Source organism: Lepidochelys kempii, chromosome 8 (genome assembly GCF_965140285.1).
Source record: "Lepidochelys kempii isolate rLepKem1 chromosome 8, rLepKem1.hap1, whole genome shotgun sequence".
NCBI classification, from domain to species: Eukaryota; Metazoa; Chordata; order Testudines; family Cheloniidae; genus Lepidochelys; species Lepidochelys kempii.
In genome coordinates this window covers 414,546-434,498 of record NC_136387.1, presented here as the reverse complement: position 1 = coordinate 434,498, position 19,953 = coordinate 414,546, and the positions used below count along the sequence as shown (strand labels likewise).

The following is a 19,953-nucleotide window of genomic DNA, read 5'->3' as shown; positions in this document are numbered from 1 at the left end:
TTGCTAATGTTGGCGGAGCTCAACTGGTGTTTGCTTAGTCAGAAATGTCTGTACAATGCCTAGCACAATAGGGTCCTCAGATGCTACTGGAATACAAATAATAAATAAATCCCTTTTCTTCTTACTTTGGAGTTTTCCTTTAAATAAACAGATTTAAAATTATTCTAGATCAGTACGTTGATGGTTTTCATCAGTGTGTGTGGACAGTATGCAGTTAATGGCTATGAGCCAGGATGGGTAAGGAATGGTGTCCCTAGCCTCTGTTTGTCAGCGGGTGGAGATGGATGGCAGGAGAGAGATCACTTGATCATTACTTGTTAGGTTCACTCCCTCTGGGGCACCTGGCATTGGCCACTGTTGGTAGACAGGATACTGGGCTGGATGGACCTTTGGTCTGACCCAGTATGGTCGTTCTTATGCCTGTGTGTAACTACACAGATGTGTGATTTTGGGGGGAGAGGGTTAGGACTGGAAGCAAGTATGGGACTGCGGGCAAGAGCAGTTATGCAAATAGCTCTGTGTACATGTGGATGTGAATGTACAGGTGTGTAGAGAAGTAGAGTTGTATGCACACATGCAGGTGAATAGGTGTGAGAGGCAAGGGTGTGTATGGCTGTAAATACAAGGAGAGAGAAGATTGAAGCAAAAAATGCCAGTTGGGATTTCTCTACATTTTCAATTAAAGCGGAATTTATTTAACTTTAAAGCACCTGCCCCAGTATGAGCCAACCATTGGCCCTGGATGTTCAGGATATGAGTTTGCAGTCTCTCAGTGAGCCAGCCATTGGGGATGGAAGGCTAGAGTCCCAGTGACACACTGGATATAACAAACAAAATGACAACTGTGTTTATAGTGTTGGTTCTAAGTTGCCCCAAATCAAACAAAATACCTGCCTTTGTGAGAGCACTGTGCATCCGGGATAGCAGGGAAGTAGAATGCGGAAAGCATATAGGTCTAGATCCAAAAAGGGATTTAGGTAACTAATTCCCATTGATTTAGGTACCTAAATACCTTTGAGGGTCCAGGCCATAATGCTGAGGAGAGAGGGGGATGGCAACTGTGGGGAGCACATCATGTATGTATCTATGACGAGATAACTGGCTCTGTGGATGAGGGGAAAGCAGTGGAGGTGTTATTCCTTGACTTTAGCAAAGGTTTTGGTACGGTCTCCCACAGTATTCTTGCCAGCAAGTTAAAGAAGTATGGGCTGGATGAATGGACTATAAGGTGGATAGAGAGCTGGCTAGATCATCGGGCTCAACAGGTAGTGATCAATGACTCCATGTCTAGTTGGCAGCCGGTATCAAGTGGAGTGCCCCAAGGGTCGGTCCTCGGGCCGGTTTCGTTCAATATCTTCATTAATGATCTGGAGGATGGCGTGGATTGTACCCTCAGCAAGTTTGCAGATGACACTAAACTGGGAGGAATGGTAGATAAGCTGGAGGGTAGGGATAGGATACAGAGGGACCTAGACAAATTAGAGGATTGGGCCAAAAGAAATCTGATGAGATTCAACAAGGACAAGTGCAGAGTCCTGCACTTAGGATGGAAGAATCCCGTGCACCGCTACAGACTAGGGACCGAATGGCTAGGCAGCAGTTCTGCAGAAAAGGACCTAGGTGTTACAGTGGACGAGAAGCTGGATATAAGTCAGCAGTGTGCCCTTGTTGCCAAGAAGGCTAATGGCATTTTGGGCTGTATAAATAGGGGCATTGCCAGCAGATCGAGGGTCGTGATCATTCCCCTCTATTCGACATTGGTGAGGCCTCATCTGGAGTACTGTGTCCAGTTTTGGGCCCCACACTACAAGAAGGATGTGGAAAAATTGGAAAGCGTCCAGTGGAGGGCAACAAAAATGATTAGGGGACTGGAACACATGACTTATGAGGAGAGGCTGAGGGAACTGGGATTGTTTAGTCTGCAGAAGAGAAGAATGAGGGGGGATTTGATAGCTGCTTTCAACTACCTGAAAGGGGGTTCCAAAGAGGATGGAGCTAGACTGTTCTCAGTGGTAGTGATGACAGAATGAGGAGTAATGGTCTCAAGTTGCAGTGGGGGAGGTTTAGGTTGGATATTAGGAAAAACTTTTTCACTAGGAGGGTGGTGAAGCATTGGAATGCGTTACCTAGGGAGGTGGTGGAATCTCCTTCCTTTGAGGTTTTTAAGATCAGGTTTGACAAAACCCTGGCTGGGATGATTTAGTTGGGGATCAGTCCTGCTTTGAGCAGGGGGTTGGACTAGATGACCTCCTGAGGTCCCTTCCAACCCTGATATTCTATGATTCTATGTAGGGGCTAGAAAAGAGGATACAGAGTACTCAGGGAACATCGCATAGGGGCTTGCTAGCCCAACATTCTTCTGAACTCCTTGCATGTGTTTTATGCATGCTGTGGGACACTGGGACAGCAACCACTTCTCCTCTCACCACCAATCTTTGGAGAAGGCAACTTCTGCTATACTGTAATAAGGAAGTTTCCAGGGAACTGCCAGCCCCTGCATGTCAGTGTCCGACCAGTGCATGGCCAAATGGAGCCCAGGGAATCCTATAACATTGCCTTCCTCAGCTTGATTATGGAGGTGTAGAAAGCACATTGGGGGGTCCATGCTCCCTCTTGATCCAAGCAGCCAGGCGCCAGTGCATAGTGGGACATCTTGTCATCTGTAGATGAGCCCTCTCTGTTAATGATGGCAGTGGCTGTGACCTTCTCCAATGTATGGAAATTAAGTGCAGCCCCTCTGCTGGGCAATGTGTTGTCCCTGCTTCTTGCTGCAGCAGGAAGAAATTAATTCCTCAGTGAGTGGGCACAGAGAAGACTGGGATTCAAAGTGGAAATATGAAATGAAGGACATTTCAGAGGTGCAGTGGAGAGATGTAATTTGTGCATCCAGAGATGAGGGATGCTATGGTACTCAGGTATCTGGAATCCCATGCACCGCTACAGGCTGGAGACCGACTGGCTAAGCAGCAGTTCTGCAGAAAAGGACCTGGGGATTACAGTGGACGAGAAGCTGGATATGAGTCAGCAGTATGTTCTTGTTGCCAAGAAGGCCAACAGCATATTGGGCTGTATTAGTAGGAGCATTGCCAGCAGATTGAGGGAAATGATTATTCCCCTCTATTTGGCACTGGTGAGGCCACACCTGGAGTATTGTGTCCAGTTTTGATCCCCCCCATGACACAAGGGATGGGACAAATTGGAGAGAGTCCAGGGGAGGGCAACAAAAATTATTAGGGGGCTGGGGCACATGACTTACAAGGAGAGGCTGAGGGAACTGGGGTTATTTAGTCTGCAGAAGAGAAGAGTGAGGGGGGATTTGATAGCAGCCTTCAACTATCTGAAGGGGGGTTCCAAGAAGGATGGAGCTAGGCTGTTCTCAGTGGTGACAGAAGACATAACAAGAAGCAATGGTCTCAAATTGCAGTGGGGAAGGTCTAGGTTGGATACTAGGAAAAGCGATTTCACTAGGAAGGTGGTGAAGCATTGGAATGGGTTACCTAGGAAGGTGGTGGCATCTCCATCCTTAGAGGTTTTTAAGGCCTGGCTTGACAAAGCCCTGGCTGGGATGATTTAGTTGGTGTTGGTCCTGCTTTGAGCAGGGGATTGGACTAGATGACCTCCTGAGGTCTCTTCCAACTCTACTCTTCTATGATTCTAAGTGACACAACACAAGATTCCCTTTCTGAGGGACAGGAAGGAATGGAACACAGGGATCAGTAGAGAGGTCTGACAGCTACACATCCATTCCAGGAGCATAACATTTGTCCAGCTTCATTGTATCTTCCAAAGCCACACACCACCTGTGTGCAGAGGAGCTGCTCCGAGTTGGGCTGCCAGCTCTCCTGAAAACATAAGCTTCCCTGATAAGGCAGCTCTTTCATACAATTGATTGTGGACTAGTAACCTGCACTCAGAAATCAATATTCACTTGGACAACACATTTTTACAGGCCACTGCAGCACAGCAGAATAGCAGTTACACAACACACATGTTTACACCCAGAATAAATAGGTCATAAAATGGAACCTGGCAGAGAGGAGGGAGACTGTGGAGGGGGCAAAGGGGTATGTGAAGGGACACTAGGTCAATGCAGCTGCCTGAGGTCTTTGCACTGCAAATCAGCACAGTATATCCCTAGGGAGCTGTGGTGGGTACAGCTGAATAAGCCTGCATGCTTTCTCTTAGAAGTCCTAGAAAAGCATGGCCTAGCCAGGCAGTGTCATGGAATGCTGAACAAGGTTTAATGGGACTGAGTGAAGAAATGGAGCTGAAATCCAAGGGTACATCTCTTGCTAGCACTAAGAGTGGAAGATATGGATGGCTGAAAGGGACAAGAAACAAAAGCAGAGGCCAGAGCCCAGCTTCCTTGCTTTGGCTCTGGGGTGGTTTTCTTTTATAGGCTTAAAATAATGGATTTGAAAAATGATCAAAAGGGTCCTGAACAGAACCCAGAGCTGGTATTTACAGAGGAATGTATGGGTCAGTTTGCCTTGCTCTGCTCTCAGAATACCATAGAGTTAGGTCTCTGCCCCCTGGGGCACCAGTCTGCTGCTTTCTGCTCTAGAGGGAAAGCACCAATTGGCCGTAGGTACCTGCAGGAGCCCCTCCTTCTCCTTCATTCAAAAGGCAAACGCTGTTTGGACAGATTTTTGACTAGCTTTGTTTTTAGAACAAGCAAACAAAATAGTGCCCTAAAGTCTCCCAACTGGCTACTCTTCCTCTTGCAGTGCTAGGAGTGGGGGAAGGAGATAGTGTTGGACAACCAGCCCCTGCAGTTCTAGCTGCAGAAGGAGCTGAGTGAAATAGGAGAAGGCCTTCCTGTTCTGGGGGAGACTGTTCAGTTCCTCTTCTCTGGAGGTCTTCAGTTCCCCAAGGGGGAGTTAGTAGGACAATATCTGGGTGCAGAGTGACGAGAATTATGTGGAAGGGACAGATGCCTGTTGTGCCAAGTTAAGGTGGGCTGAGCAGGAGAAGGAGTAGCAGCAGTGCCATTGGGGGCCAGGAAACACCAGCTCCAGAATACACAGAGGAGGCCATGGGCATGCTGTTGTATTCAGAGATGTCTGGCCATGTCTTTGTCTTGGTGACCTGGGAAGGGAAAGGGAGAAATTAATTCAAATTGGATCGAGTTCACTCAGGCCCCTGGCTGCAGGATCTCCCATTCTGAGATTAGCATTGAGGATTTGGGAACCTCCCATGCCAAGTAATATGGCTCTTGCCCCTACACACTGGCGCCTCTGCTAACCTATGGGATGGAGCAACTAGAATGGCGATGGGGAGGGGGTACTTTTCTGAGGCTCTGATACATGCACAGCTCCCTCTTTCAGGTGTCCAGAGCTGCTTGTTTCTCTGATGCTAGTTACTTTCTCTATGCTACTTCACTGGGTGCTTTGTGAAGGTAGAAAAGTAATTCATACCTGGCACGTTTCTGAAGCAAGAGAAGTGTTGGTGCTGTCCCCCTGGAAACTCAGGGAAGGCATGTGAAACAATCCTTCCTGCCCCTCCAGAGTTGCCTGGCTCAGATGCATCTGAGACTGAATTGTGTTTTCTGCAGGTAGAAGTCAAACAAATGTCTAAGAAGGTGCTTTCCGGATTTGCTCACCTTGGCATATAGCTCTCCCCGAAGGGCTACCCTGGGAAGCTCACATGTTGGAGTTTGTAAGGGTGATTTTGCTTTGATGAGTGTAAATATTGTATGCAGTGGCATATTACTGTGGGGAGTGGACATGTGGTGGATAAAGCATCACAGAGCAGACTGCAGGGACCAATCTCACATGGTATCTGGGGTGCAGTGGATTGGTCTGAATGGGGTTTTTCCACCTCTACTTTCTGTCATCCTAAGGGGGTGTGTCTGAGGTGGGCAGTGTGAGTGGGCTGGAGCTGTTCTATTGGTATGAGATTTCGCTATATAGTACTATATACACAGAAAATACATTAATATTAAACAATTATATAGTGATGCTTGTTTCTTTATTTGATGCCCTTTGGAAGCTTTTACAGTCATAAAATATTTAAATCTTAATAAAGCCCATTGCTGGGATGCCAGAGATAGTTAAGGGGAATAGGGGCTCTGGACATAGCTACCACTCACAGCTGGATTTTACCCAATCTCAGCCACCAGGATTTGAGAGTTTATTGCTGAGCTTCTGGCCCATTGATATGGTCTGTGCCAGGCTGTGGTGGGTCAAATTGCTATTCATTTTTTGAGCACCAGGACCATACTAAGTGTCTCACAGAGACACCTGAAATCCCAGGTTCTGTCCAGTGAATGAGGGTCAGAGGTAAGGGGAGGTGAGGAAGGACAAGATGATGGTGGTGAGATCATGTGATTATTCAGTAAGCCATGGATATAGTGTGATGCTGGTTTTCTCTCTTAACTTCTCCTACCCCCTCACTTATTATAGGTGAGACTGCAGAAGTGAGTCTCTGGGAGGGGTTGAATGTGGCCAGAGAAGCGACTTTGTGAACAGATCTGGGGATAAGGTGTAATGTGGAAGAAAGTTCAGAGATGCCTGTAAGAGCAGAGAAAGGGAGTATCTAGGCTGACGCTAGTGGTGGAGTAGAGAGGGTAGGGAAATGCCAAAGGAGAGCGGGTTGGAGCTGTAGGTAAGGGCTGTGTGATGTAGGACCTGGAAAGCAGTAAGAAGTTTGAACTTAATTATGATGAATCTGTGTCCCAAGTTGCTTGTCATATAGCACTTACTGAGGCATTTGTTGCTAATGAACATGCTGCGTATCTGGTCACACTCCTCCTGCTGGTTGCCACTATTCTCACAGGTACACCACAGCGAAACCTCTGTGCTGGAGTTACCAACATAGTTTGGTGTCATGGCTGTACCTGTTCCCAGTCCCCAAGAAATGAGAATCAAGATTTGTTTGTATGAAAACCTTTAGGTGGGCTGCATGCAGTAACCCTCTGAGACAGTGAGTACCAGCCATTGCCTCTAACCAGGGCATCACACCATGGCCTTCACACTCATGCTTTGTGCCTCTAGAGTCCCCGGACATGCTGCAGGCTAGGGAGGCCCATTCTCTGGGCAGATTCTATGTACTTTAGCTAAATGATGTTTGTATGTATTACTTTCAATGTATCATGAATTATCATTAAACCTAAATTCGCCAAGGCACAGCTGCCCAGGGAGGAGCTGGGGGGAGGGAGCCCTCTGCACAGAAGTGCATGTTGTTTGGGGGGCAGGGAGCCCTCTGCACTGAGGCGCATGCTGTCTGGGGGGCAGGGAGCCCTCTGCACAGAATTGCATGCTGTCTGGGGAGCAGGGAGCCCTCTGCACAGAATTGCATGCTGTCTGGGGGGCAGGGAGCCCTCTGCACTGAGGTGCATGCTGTCTGGGGTACTTGAGGAATCAGGTGCAGGAAGGGCCAGGGAGCCTGCTGCACCCCACCTAAGTGGTCCTAACAATGAAGCACACTGATTACTGCCTATGGGAAGAAAGCCGTAAATTAGAAGATGTGTAGCGGAGCGTGGAGACACCCCTACCCCTCTCCAGAAACAGGAGCACTGGCATGCGGCAGTGATATGCTCTTCTACCGTAACTTCCAGTTACCGCTGCCAACAAACTGATGGCCTGTGGCCTGTTCCCAGATAAACATTGTGCAGCTGCAGCCTGGCTATGCGATACAGTTCAGTGACCATGTTAACACAATGAAGACTTTACAAAAAAACAGGGATAGTCTGGAAATGCAGTTAAAGTGCCCACTCATTCCTGGCCTATACAGCTTCACTGTTAGCAGATTCATGTCTATTACAGCTATCACAGGGAGCGAACCTTGGGATGCTTTGGTAGTTTGGCCACAACCAGGTGTGACCAGGGACATCTTATATCCCAGTGCCCCTGTGGCCTCTATGAAGGCTTTTGCTGGATATGTCACCAACAATGTCCCATCAGGGCTCAGGCAGCCAAACTATGAGGGAATACAGGGTTTAAGGTGTCAGCAACCAAGGACCCTGAGAATGGATGTTCATTTGGATAGTAAAAGGATAAAGTGGCTGTAAAACATCCAGTGGCTGGAATGTCAGGAGTGGCTATATCACACAGCTGGGCAGGGCTCTGCTGCTCAGGCACTGCAGGATAAGCAGGCTTGTCTACACTGGCAATTAACAGCACTGCAACTTTCTCGCTCAGGGGGGTGAAAAAACACCCCCCTGAGCACAGCAAGTTGCAGCGCTGTGAAGCGCCAGTGTAGACAGTGCCCCAGAGCTAGGAGCTATGCCCCTCGCTGAGCTACGACCAAGCACTTTAGCATTGCCAGTGTAGACTAGCCTAGCACCTTTGTAAGAAGCAAAATAGATTTGGTATAAGAGAATTGGGGGTGATGCTGCTATCTCGTCAATGGCGGGAGAATTGGAGAATATATAGTCTCTGGCCTTGTAGGTGTCATAGATATTATAGATGCTAAATGAGTTCCTCTTTAGGCTCTGTCTACACTGGGTCAGGGAAAACACCAACATAGGCCAGCCTCAAGTGTCTTCAATACCATGACCTTAAGCTCTGATAAGATCAGGGCCTGGACCTTGCCAGTCCTCAGCTCCATACACCTTCAGGCACACCCTCTTGTCACTCCCTCTATCCCCATGTATGCCTGAGAGCATGCTCCTCATCAAGCCTTCTTATGTTCCCCTTTGGTCACCACTTACCAATCATCCCCATGTAAGCCTGCAGGCACGCAGCATGGTTGTGCTGAGAACAGCCATCTGGGGATATGCCTGCAGGCTGACAGTTCTGTTGGAAATCAGCCAGTCGGGATCTGTAGGAAGAAGAAGAAGAAGAGCATGAGAGTCAGGACTGCCCTTTTCACTGGGCTAATGCCCCTTGCTGACAGACATACTTGCAGATATGGTCTTTGATACAGGAGTCCAAAAGAAGGAGGCAGTTGGGTTTGATGCTGTCCTGGAAGGAGCACTCAGGGACAATGGTTTTCCGGCGTCGCTCCCCACAGAGCTCATCTTGACATGGACAGAACAGGAGCCTCTTGGTGAAATCCTCAGGGACCTTCTCAAAGAACTGTCGTAGCCTTTTGTGGCACTTTCGCTGGTCACAGGTGCCTCCAGACTCTGCCCCCTTGGTGCAGCTGGATGCATAATATGTGCGCAGATGGACACATTTCTTATTCAGACTGCAGAAGTGAGTTGCTTTCAGGCAGGGATTTGCACTGTCCCCTGCTAGATGTGAACCTGAAAAGCCAACAGAAACCCAGGAACAGTAAATCCCAGAGGAGATTTTAGGTGTGGGCAGGAGGAGCTGCAGGCTTCTGCAGCCCCTGGGAGAGGGCAGGCTACCATCCTCTGTTACACTGCAATTTAGTGATCACTCAGCAGAGATTCACAGGAAAACGGGAGGGGCATCAGGCAAGCTGACTCTGCTCAGTGCTAGTGTGATTCAGGCCTAGTCCCAAGGCGTGCGGACACCTGAACTAGCCTTGCTCTTTGGAATGTGGTTTGGTGGGGGTGGAGGGGTGTTTGTGCTTCACTGGCTCGCACCTATGTCTGTTATGGCTCACTCGTTGCCTTATGGAGCAGGAGGAGTTACTCTCCTTCCTCTATGACTGCTGGGGAACAGTGTCTGAAAACAGCATTTAAACCTTGTTCTGGGCCCAGGTAAACAGTTTTCAAACATTTGTCCTGCTAGTGAAGAGGACAGTGATAAGGGAAAAAGATTATATCTAAGGTCATGTAAAGTGGTGGTGAACTCCAGCTGAACATAAAGGTCTATGAAAAGAGTTCAGGGCTTTGTTGGCAACAATGACAAAAAAGTTATAGATATATCTTTGGTGAGATTGATTCGATTCCGTTATTTGAACAAATAAAAAGAATTGCTCAATTAAATAAACCCATATCCTGACACACACTCCTTTTGAGGACAGCAATGAAAGATATATATGGTGTAAAGAGCAGTAAACTGAATGGCACATATGCTGGTTTATGCCACTGACATTCTAGCAGTTCACTGGAAAAAATTGTGAACTACCATAAGTAACATACATTGTAAAAAGAAAAGGAGTACAAGGCTGCTACTCTGAAACCATACATTATAAAATTATCTCTCTGGTCATAAATATTCCTAATTGTTCTTAGTTAAGTTTACAAACTAGAAGGCAACTCAGGGAACACTGGACATAAGAACAGCCATACTGGGTCAGAACAAAGGTCCATCTAGCCCAGTATCCTGTCTTCTGACAGTGGCCAATGCCAGGTGTTTCAGAGGGAATTAACAAAACAGGTAATCATGAAGTGATCCATCCCCTGTCACCCATTCCCAGCTTCTGGCTAACAGAGGCTAGGGATACCATCCCTGCCCATCCTGGCTAATAGCCCTTGATGGATCTATCCTCCATGATATGGGCAGGCCATAAGAAGGCCTAAATCAGAGGTAGGTGCTTTTTTAGTAATGTATATTTTCTTTTTAGTTGGGATGTCTTATAGAGAAATTGCGGTACACCAAATATCAGAGCATATGGAAGATTTTTTCTGTCTGGTAATGCTTTTTGGAATAAGTGGATATTGTCCAACGGAGAGGGAATCTCACCTGTCTGTTAACTAAATCTTTGATTTTTCTAAACAAGCTAAAGGAAAATAAAAATAATGGAGAAAATGCCAATATTTATTATATCTTAATAGTTTTAAAAATTCTGGATTATGTATAAAATGGAAATTGTTAGACTTGTTTCCTTGTTGGGCTTTCCTTGATGCATTCCATTCTTCTGACTCTGTCCCTTTAATCTCTCCGAACTGGTTACCTTTTGGATAGCTTCACTTACAGGCAGTGGGATCTACGGATCCACCCCACTCTCTGACATGCTGACTCCAAAAGCTTCACCTGTCTATCTCAGGTCCTCTGGAGCCAATATTCCCCTGACCAGTTTTAACGGGGGTGCTGCCTCAAAATATTTTCCCTCTTAATAATCCTCAGCGCAGTAGGTGGCCCCTGAGAAAGGAAGAAAAAGGGGAAAATGTGTACCTGTCATGATCCTTACCTGAAACCAAAGCTGCCAGCTTGTTGTAGTCAATCTTCCAGGGTTCTTCATTTGCTGGATCCTCATAAGGAGAAGTCTCCAAATTGAAATAACCTAGGCAAGGTGAGACACACATTCAGGGATGTGGGGCGGGGGGGGGGGGGGGAGGGGGACACACTGGAACCAGCTTCTCCTTTTAGAGAGACTTTCATGCACACACAAAACATATCTGGTTGCACCCACAGGACTGGAGTTCATCCAGAAACACACTGCTTTACTCAAGAACCAGGCAGAGCCAGCAAGAGCAAACCATGGCCCCGACCTATCAGAGATACTGTTGTGTTACTAAGCAGCTTTGACATGGGAGTCACTCATTGGCTTCTCTGTGTCCAGGATTAGATCTAGTTTTCATTTGTTCCTTTTCAGTCTCAGCATTCATGAGGATATGTGCACTGACCCTTTAAAATTACAGCAGGGAGGGGGGGAAGTTTTAGGCAGAAGCTTTTTACAGTAAAGCAGTGAGACAGCAGCTTTCAGGATAACACTGTTTTTCTCATTTTAATTAATCCCTTGCTCACTGCTGGACAAAACCAACTTTCTGTGTTTCTTTAGGTTGCAGCGTAACCTCCCTTCTCACCCTACCCCTCTCTCTGACCCTCTGTAGTCCTGTTGGTTAACCTGAGGGTCCAGCCCCAGAATTGTTTCATGAACATAAACTCACCACCTCATGTCATAAGTTTTAAACTAAAAATGAAATCTGTGTCCAAGCTTTGCTTATTATATTAATTTCTTAAACATTTATTGTAAAGGACCAGTGACTCCTCTTCCCCAGGAGGTGGAAGCCCGTGTGATGTTTCTCCAGCAACCACCTCCAGGGTTGGAGAGTGAGCTGTGGCAGGATTCTCCACTGCACCCCTCTCCTGCCCTTGTTGGGGGGGTGTATTAATAGCGCAGAGGTTTGTGTCATTACTAGATAGCGTATGAACAATGATTCCATCTCACCGCGAGTGAAGCTGGCGTGAAGAGTCCAGTAGATGCGCAGGCAGAGCTTCTGTCTCCTCATGCGCCTGTGACACTTGCAGTGCAGTAAAGGGCTGCTTCTGAGGTCTAGCTTTGCATCCCGGCACCTTGCTCTGGCATCAGGACTCAGAGGGAGGAAACGCGTCTTATCAAGGGAGCAGTTTTCCAGGGCCTGGTAGGTGGCATTGCACGCAGGGTCCATCAGGCAAATCTTCTCAGCTGCTATGCAGTCCCTTGGAAGAGCAAGGAGGCCTCCTGTTGAAGTAGGGACAGAGTGATAGGGCTTCATTCAGGGAGAAAGCCACACAATAATTGTTCCAGTACCATCACTGCAGGCTTTCTGTCCTATCTCAGCAAGAACATCTCTGCAAAGGCAGCCGTGGGAAAGTGTATCTGATCTGGGTGAGATGGAATCCTCTGCCTTTGGTGTAGGACAGGTGGGGAACAAGAGCTCCCTCCCTTTAGAAATGAGAGGATGGACATCAAAAGGAACTCACATTGGTGCAAAGGGATAGCAAGAGATTATATACAAAGCCATTTGCCAGCTTTATAAAAAAACCCTCCTATGGGTGTCTTGCAATCTTCCAAACCTGATCAGGATCAGGGCTGTTCAGTACTTACATGGGACAGAAGATCCCCAAGGAAAACTCAGGTGCTGGAACTAGGTATAAGAGCTGCATTTAAAAAGCCATTTGCAGTACAGAATAACAACTATAGTGAACCTACGACACTTATGAACAATGGTACATATTCTTATGGTAATAAATGGTACCCTTAATATTAACTAGAGATATATCAGTATATATACATTTTTTATATAGGACACTTCTCTCTTCCTATAATGGATGTTAATTGAAATTATTGAATTAACAATGTAGGAGTCTTTGAAACTTGGCAACATTAGGGCTCTTCCACTTAGAGGGATATTATTTGAAGTCCTTTCATCTGTTGGTGTTTTTCTTCTGGAGATTTTTGTGCAGGTTCATTAACTGGCATGTATTTGCCACCTTCTCAGGGTAACTAATGGGAATTAATTACATTGTCATTGTCAGTTTCTATTGTAGCTCCTGTGTGTGAATCTATGTGGGCCATCTCTTGAGGGCAATTGTTCCTTGGTTATTCTTAGGATACAAGGGTTGTGGCGGTTGAGTTGTCCTTATACTTTCACCATGTATAGCCTTGGTGCTGCTCTTTGGATTACCTGTCCTTGCCCTCCATCTTATCTTTGTCATTAGGTTGCTGGTTGTACTGTCTGGAGTTCAGGAAGATCTTTGGCACCTCTCATACTATTTGCTGTCACCATCATTTAATTTGTTCTGTCACCTTTTCCACTGTTGCTGGCTTCAAAAGTTTATTTGCTGTAGGCAGTAGAGTCTGGTTGCATGACATGTGACACCATGCTGGACTGCTGCCCATGCCTTCTAATTTTTCAAGTCATGCTGCCCATGAGTCTCTATCATTCTGCTATGCCTTTTTAGTAGTTTTTTGGCATTGTGACAGTATAGGATGGTGTTTATGTGACCATTGTTTATTAGCACTGTAATGCTATATATTGTATGGAGTGGAAATCTATCCACTCCATACAATATATCCATATCCACACTGTAATGCTATATATTGTATGGAGTGGAAATCTATCAACTGCATGAAAAAAATTGTACAGATACAGACAGACATCATCTTCCTTTCCAAATGCAAACAGATGGACATCGTACCAAAAGGACTGAAGGTAAAAAATCCATTACAATCTACATACCACACAGACTATGCTGACAGCTTGTGCCACACGCTCTCAAAGAAACTGCGGAATCACCTGATCAACATCCTCTACAGCAAACAGGGAAAGATTAAGAATGAGCTCTCAAAAATGGATACTCTCATAAAAAGCCAACCTTCCACACAAACTCCTCGTGGCTGGAATTTACTAAAACTAGACAAGCCATTTACAACGCACACTTTGCTTCTCTACAAAAGAAAAAGGGCACTAAACTTTCTAAACTACTACATGCTACAAGGGGCTACAGCAATGGTTCCCTCAACCCACCCACCAATATTGTTAACCTATCCAACTATACTCTCAGCCCAGCAGAAGCAGCTGTCCTATCTCGGGGCCTCTCCTTCTGCCCCTCCACCCCCACGAACATGATACAGTTCTGTGGTGACCTAGAATCCTATTTTCGACGTCTCCGACTCAAGGAATATTTCCAAAATACCTCTGAACAACATACTAATCCACAGAAGCCTCCCTACCAACATTACAAAAAGAAGGATTCTAGGTGGACTCCTCCTGAAGGTCGAAACAGCAGACTGGACTTCTACATAGAGTGCCGACGTGCACAGGCTGAAATTGTGGAAAAGCAGCATCACTTGCCCCATAACCTCAGCCGTGCAGAACACAATGCCATCCACAGCCTCAGAAACAACTCTGACATCATAATCAAAAAGGCTGACAAAGGAGGTGCTGTTGTCATCATGAATAGGTCGGAATATGAACAAGAGGCTGCTCGGCAGCTCTCCAACACCACTTTCTACAAGCCATTACCCTATGATCCCACTGAGAGTTACCAAAAGCAACTACAGCATTTGCTCAAGAAACTTCCTGAAAAAGCACAAGATCAAATCCGCACAGACACACCCCTGGAACCCCGACCTGGGATATTCTATCTACTACCCAAGATCCATAAACCTGGAAATCCTGGGCGCCCCATCATCTCAGGCATTGGCACACTGACAGCAGGATTGTCTGGCTATGTAGACTCCCTCCTCAGGCCCTACGCTACCAGCACTCCCAGCTACCTTTGAGACACCACTGACTTCCTGAGGAAACTACAATCCATCGGTGATCTTCCTGATAACACCATCCTGGCCACTATGGATGTAGAAGCCCCCTACACCAACATTCCACACAAAGATGGACTACAAGCCGTCACGAACACTATCCCCGATAATGTCACGGCTAACCTGGTGGCTGAACTTTGTGACTTTGTCCTTATCCATAACTATTTTACATTTGGGGACAATGTATACCTTCAGATCAGCGGCACTGCTATGGGTACCCACATGGCCCCACAGTATGCCAACATTTTTATGGCTGATTTAGAACAACGCTTCCTCAGCTCTTGTCCCCTAACGCCCCTACTCTACTTGCGCTATATTGATGACATCTTCATCATCTGGACCCATGGAAAAGAAGCCCTTGAGGAATTCCACCATGATTTCAACAATTTCCATCCCACCATCAACCTCAGCCTGGTCCAGTCCACACAAGTGATCCACTTCCTGGACACTACAGTGCTAATAAACAATGGTCACATAAACACCACCCTATACCGGAAACCTACTGACCGCTATTCCTACCTACATGCCTCCAGCTTTTACCCTGACCACACCACACGATCCATCGTCTACAGCCAAGCTCTGCGATACAACCGCATTTGCTCCAACCCCTCAGACAGAGACAAACACCTACAAGATCTCTATCAAGCATCCTTACAACTACAATACCCACCGCGGAAGTGAAGAAACAGAAGAATGCCACTAGCCATCACCTTCAGCCCCCAACTAAAACCCCTCCAACGCATCATTAAGGATCTACAACCTATCCTGAAGGATGACCCAACACTCTCACAAATCTTGGGAGACAGGCCAGTCCTTGCCTACAGACAGCCCCCCAACCTGAAGCAAATACTTACCAGCAACCACATACCACACAACAGAACCACTAACCCAGGAACCTATCCTTGCAACAAAGCCCGTTGCCAACTGTGCCCACATATCTATTCAGGGGACACCATCACAGGGCCTAATAACATCAGCCACACTATCAGAGGCTCGTTCACCTGCACATCCACTAATGTGATATATGCCATCATGTGCCAGCAATGCCCCTCTGCCATGTACATTGGTCAAACTGGACAGTCTCTACGTAAAAGAATAAATGGACACAAATCAGATGTCAAGAATTATAACATTCATAAACCAGTCAGAGAACACTTCAATCTCTCTGGTCACGCAATTACAGATATGAAGGTCGCTATCTTACAACAAAAAAACTTCAAATCCAGACTCCAGTGAGAAACTGCTGAATTGGAATTCATTTGCAAATTGGATACTATTTAGGCTTAAATAGAGACTGGGAGTGGCTAAGTCATTATGCAAGGTAGCCTATTTCCCCTTGTTTTTTCCTACCCCCCCCCCCAGACGTTCTGGTTAAACTTGGATTTATGCTGGAAATGGCCCACCTTGATTATCATACACACTGTAAGGAGAGTGGTCAGTTTGGATGAGCTATTACCAGCAGGAGAGTGAGTTTGTGTGTGTATGGGGGTGGGGGTGTGTGAGAAAACCTGGATTTGTGCTGGAAGTGGTCCACCTTGATTATCATACACATTGTAAAGAGAGTGGTCACTTTGGATGGGCTATTACTAGCAGGAGAGTGAGTTTGTGTGGGGGGGAGTGGAGGGTGAGAAAACCTGGATTTGTGCTGGAAATGGCCCAACTTGATTATCATACACATTGTAAGGAGAGTGATCACTTTAGATAAGCTATTACCAGCAGGAGAGTGGGGTGGGAGGAGGTATTGTTTCATGGTCTCTGTGTATATAATGTCTTCTGCAGTTTCCACAGTATGCATCCGATGAAGTGAGCTGTAGCTCACGAAAGCTTATGCTCAAATAAATTGGTTAGTCTCTAAGGTGCCAAAAATGATTAGGGGTCTGGAACACATGACTTATGAGGAGAGGCTGAGGGAACTGGGATTGTTTAGTCTGCAGAAGAGAAGAATGAGGGGGGATTTGATAGCTGCTTTCAACTACCTGGGAGGTGGTTCCAAAGAGGATGGTTCTAGACTATTCTCAGTGGTAGAAGAGGACAGGACAAGGAGTAATGGTCTCAAGTTGCAGTGGGGGAGGTTTAGGTTGGATATTAGGAAAAACTTTTTCACTAGGAGGGTGGTGAAACACTGGAATGCGTTACCTAGGGAGGTGGTAGAATCTCCTTCCTTAGAAGTTTTTAAGGTCAGGCTTGACAAAGCCCTGGCTGGGATGATTTAATTGGGGATTGGTCCTGCTTTGAGCAGGGGGTTGGACTAGATGACCTCCTGAGGTGCCTTCCAACCCTGATATTCTATGATTCTGTTGGTCAGAGAGACACGCTTTCGAGCTTACTGAGCTCTCACCAGCAGAAATTGGTCCAATAAAAGATATTACCTCACCCACCTTGTCTCAGTTTATTTTTTAAGCAGTCAGTGTGATGTTTAGCAATTTCAGCTTTACTGGATTGAAAGCTCCAAAATCATCCCCATATCTACTGCCACAGACAGGACTCTGGGACTGTTTGAGAGCTGTAGAGTGAAATGGGTTTTGTAACTCCTATATTTTCAACCATATCAGCAATGCAAATTCCAAAGTGAGTTGTACTGGCTCTGTGATGATTGTATGGCGATATTAGCAAGCCTGTCAGTAGAGAAATTTTTTATAATCTAAGCTCCCCTGACTTTGCAACAGTAGGAGAGAGAGCAGTCATAGACAGCCTCTGTTCACAGCTGCCATCACTAGATGAGGCTCTTGGATTATGACTGTCATTTAGTTACAGAATCCAGATGCTCACTCAATCCTGGGGACCCTCACAGGCCCTGCAGTGCAAGAAACCTGGGAGCAGAACACACACTAGCTATTGGTTTGGCTACCAGTAAAATAGATTGTATGAGAGCATGTGGCACTAGTGGTGATGTTGCAGGTCCCAGTGACTCCTGAAAAGAAGCTGCAGCCACTTCCACCTTCTGTTGTCTCCTCTCAGATCTGCCTCTTCCTCTTGTCTTGGCGATAGTAGTGGGACTAGGAACTGTCTCTTTCCCCCAGCCCTGGCTCCCCGGGGCCAACTTTCAGACCCATGAGGAGTCTTTTTACTTTGAGTAATTCCCATATTTGTGGTTAATATTTTGGTTCCAGGAACACAAACTTCTGTAAAATTGGTTCTGAGGGTAATTACTGGACCCAAGGAAATCCAATGAGTTTGTCTTGGCTTCAAAGAATGAGCCTCTTCTGAGCCTGGCAAGCCACTTTGGGGCTGTTCGCAGCTTTTGGGCACCTGCTGCTTTGGGGGAATTTATCAGCTGCTTTGCCTCCAATTGAGTCTTCCCCCTGAGGGTGAGGGGGATAGCTCAGTGGTTTGTCCATTGGCCTAGACAACCACAGGGTTGTGAGTTCAATCCTTGAGGGGGCTATTTAGGGATCTGGGGCAAAAATTGGGGACTGGTCCTGCTTTGAGCAGGGGGTTGGACTAGATGACCTCCTGAGGTCCCTTCCAACCCAGATATTCTATGAACTTTAAATGGTTACAAAACATCATTAAACTGGGGGCAAAACCTAGAACCTCCTTAGCTCACTGATTGACCCTACGCTGTAGAAGAAGACAAAACATGTAGATAGATGCCTCCGACCAGGAAAGGGCACGGTAGCAACATCTGGGTGCTGACTCAAGTACTCCCCAAATGCAGCTCAACTCCAAGAGCAAATGCCAATTTTTTGCTGAGGCTTTATTGCCCTAGCACCCCTTTGAGTGGCCTGCAAAGGAACCTGTGCCTTCTTGTGAGATGCTAGCCGCTCCGTGGGCCCTAAGGTAAACAAAAACCCATCAGCCTCCGGATCTGCCAGAATAAACCCCTTGCTAATGCAAAGTTCACTTTCGGTGAAGCATCCCATGAGCAAACTTCAGCTACGATGGCCTCTAATAAAGGCTTGGCTGCAGCGTCCTTACCAATGCGACACCTTCGCTACAAAAAAGGGATGTCTGGGTTTCTCTGCTGTAAATCGGCCACGAAACACCTGCTCAGAGCGCCTGATCATCCAGTCCAGCCCGTTCTGCTCTTTGGCACCGAAAACTGGGTCCTGGCCATAACTGCAAGTGATCAGGATGGAGCCGCAAATCCCAGCCGAAACTCTTCGCCGTCGCTTCCGCAAACAGACACAGAGTCTGCTCCACTCTCGGTGTTGGGCTGAAGTAACTCTTTTGGCCGGGGTGTGATTTTTTAACCGAAAGCACCGCTCGTGAGAACACAGTTACAGTGAGTTAACGCACACGGACAGGTAGCCCTGGAGCCGGGACCCTTTACCGACACTGGGTTCAAACCGGGATCGTTAAGCCGGTGTAAAAACGGTCCCTAGACAGGTCGCCACCCCTGCGGGAGCGCTCTTGATGCTGGCTTCGGGCAGAGCTGGGAGACCTCCGCCCTTCGCTTATTCGTACAGAACAAAGCGGCTCAGCGCCAGACCCCGGCTCCCCCAAAGCGCGCTCCGCTCCCGCGCAGCCGTCCGCACCCACCTGCGCGCGCTGCGCCGCCCGAGGCTGCGCCGAGCCCCTGGGCTGCGGCACACGCAGCGGGGCGGCCAGGGGCCCTGGGAGCCGGGCCCAGCACAGCCCGGGGCCGAGCCGGGGCGGGGGGAGAGAGCCTCCAGGAGCCCGCCCGGGGGATCCAGTGCAGTCCCGGAGCCCCGGGCGGGGCAGCCTGCCCGCCCCCCGCCGGGGCACCTGCGGGCGCAGAGGAGCGAGGCGGGGGAGAGGCAAATCGCGCCCGGAGCCGCTCGGCCCCGCCACACTCCGAGCCCCGCTGGCCGCTAGCGACGCCCCGCAGCTCGGCGCCGGGAGTCGGTAAATTCTCGGACCGCGTGTCCCGCCCGCGGGCACAGACCCCGCACCCCGGGAGACCCCTGCAGTTACCGGCTCGGCAGAGGAGCAGCCCCAGCAGCAGAGGGAGCCCCATGCTGGAGCCGGGCAGGCGCGGCAGGTCCCTGCGCTGCGAGCGGGTCCCCATGTCCCTGCGGGCGCTCACATGCTCCTCTCGGGGCTCGGCTCGGCGGGGCAGGCGCCTCCCGGCTCTGCGCTGTCCGAGTGCTGAGCGCGGACTGGGCAGCCTCCCGCTGCGCTCCGCCGGGTCTGCGCGTCCTGCTCCCCCAGCTGCCTGCAGCC

General features: G+C 47.9%; 1 protein-coding gene across 1 annotated transcript; it reads right to left on the bottom strand.

The window, feature by feature from the left end:
- Nucleotides 1-672: 672 nt before the first annotated feature.
- GFRA3 (GDNF family receptor alpha 3) lies at nt 673-19,892 on the bottom strand. Its single transcript, XM_073355051.2, has 8 exons — nt 19,705-19,892; nt 11,971-12,243; nt 10,990-11,082; nt 8,845-9,190; nt 8,654-8,763; nt 6,704-6,838; nt 5,418-5,548; nt 673-5,088 (listed from the first exon to the last, which is right to left on the bottom strand). Exons 1-8 carry the CDS (start codon nt 19,796-19,798, stop codon nt 4,951-4,953), a joined length of 1,320 nt encoding a protein of 439 aa, XP_073211152.1. The 5' UTR covers nt 19,799-19,892; the 3' UTR covers nt 673-4,950.
- Nucleotides 19,893-19,953: the final 61 nt, after the last annotated feature.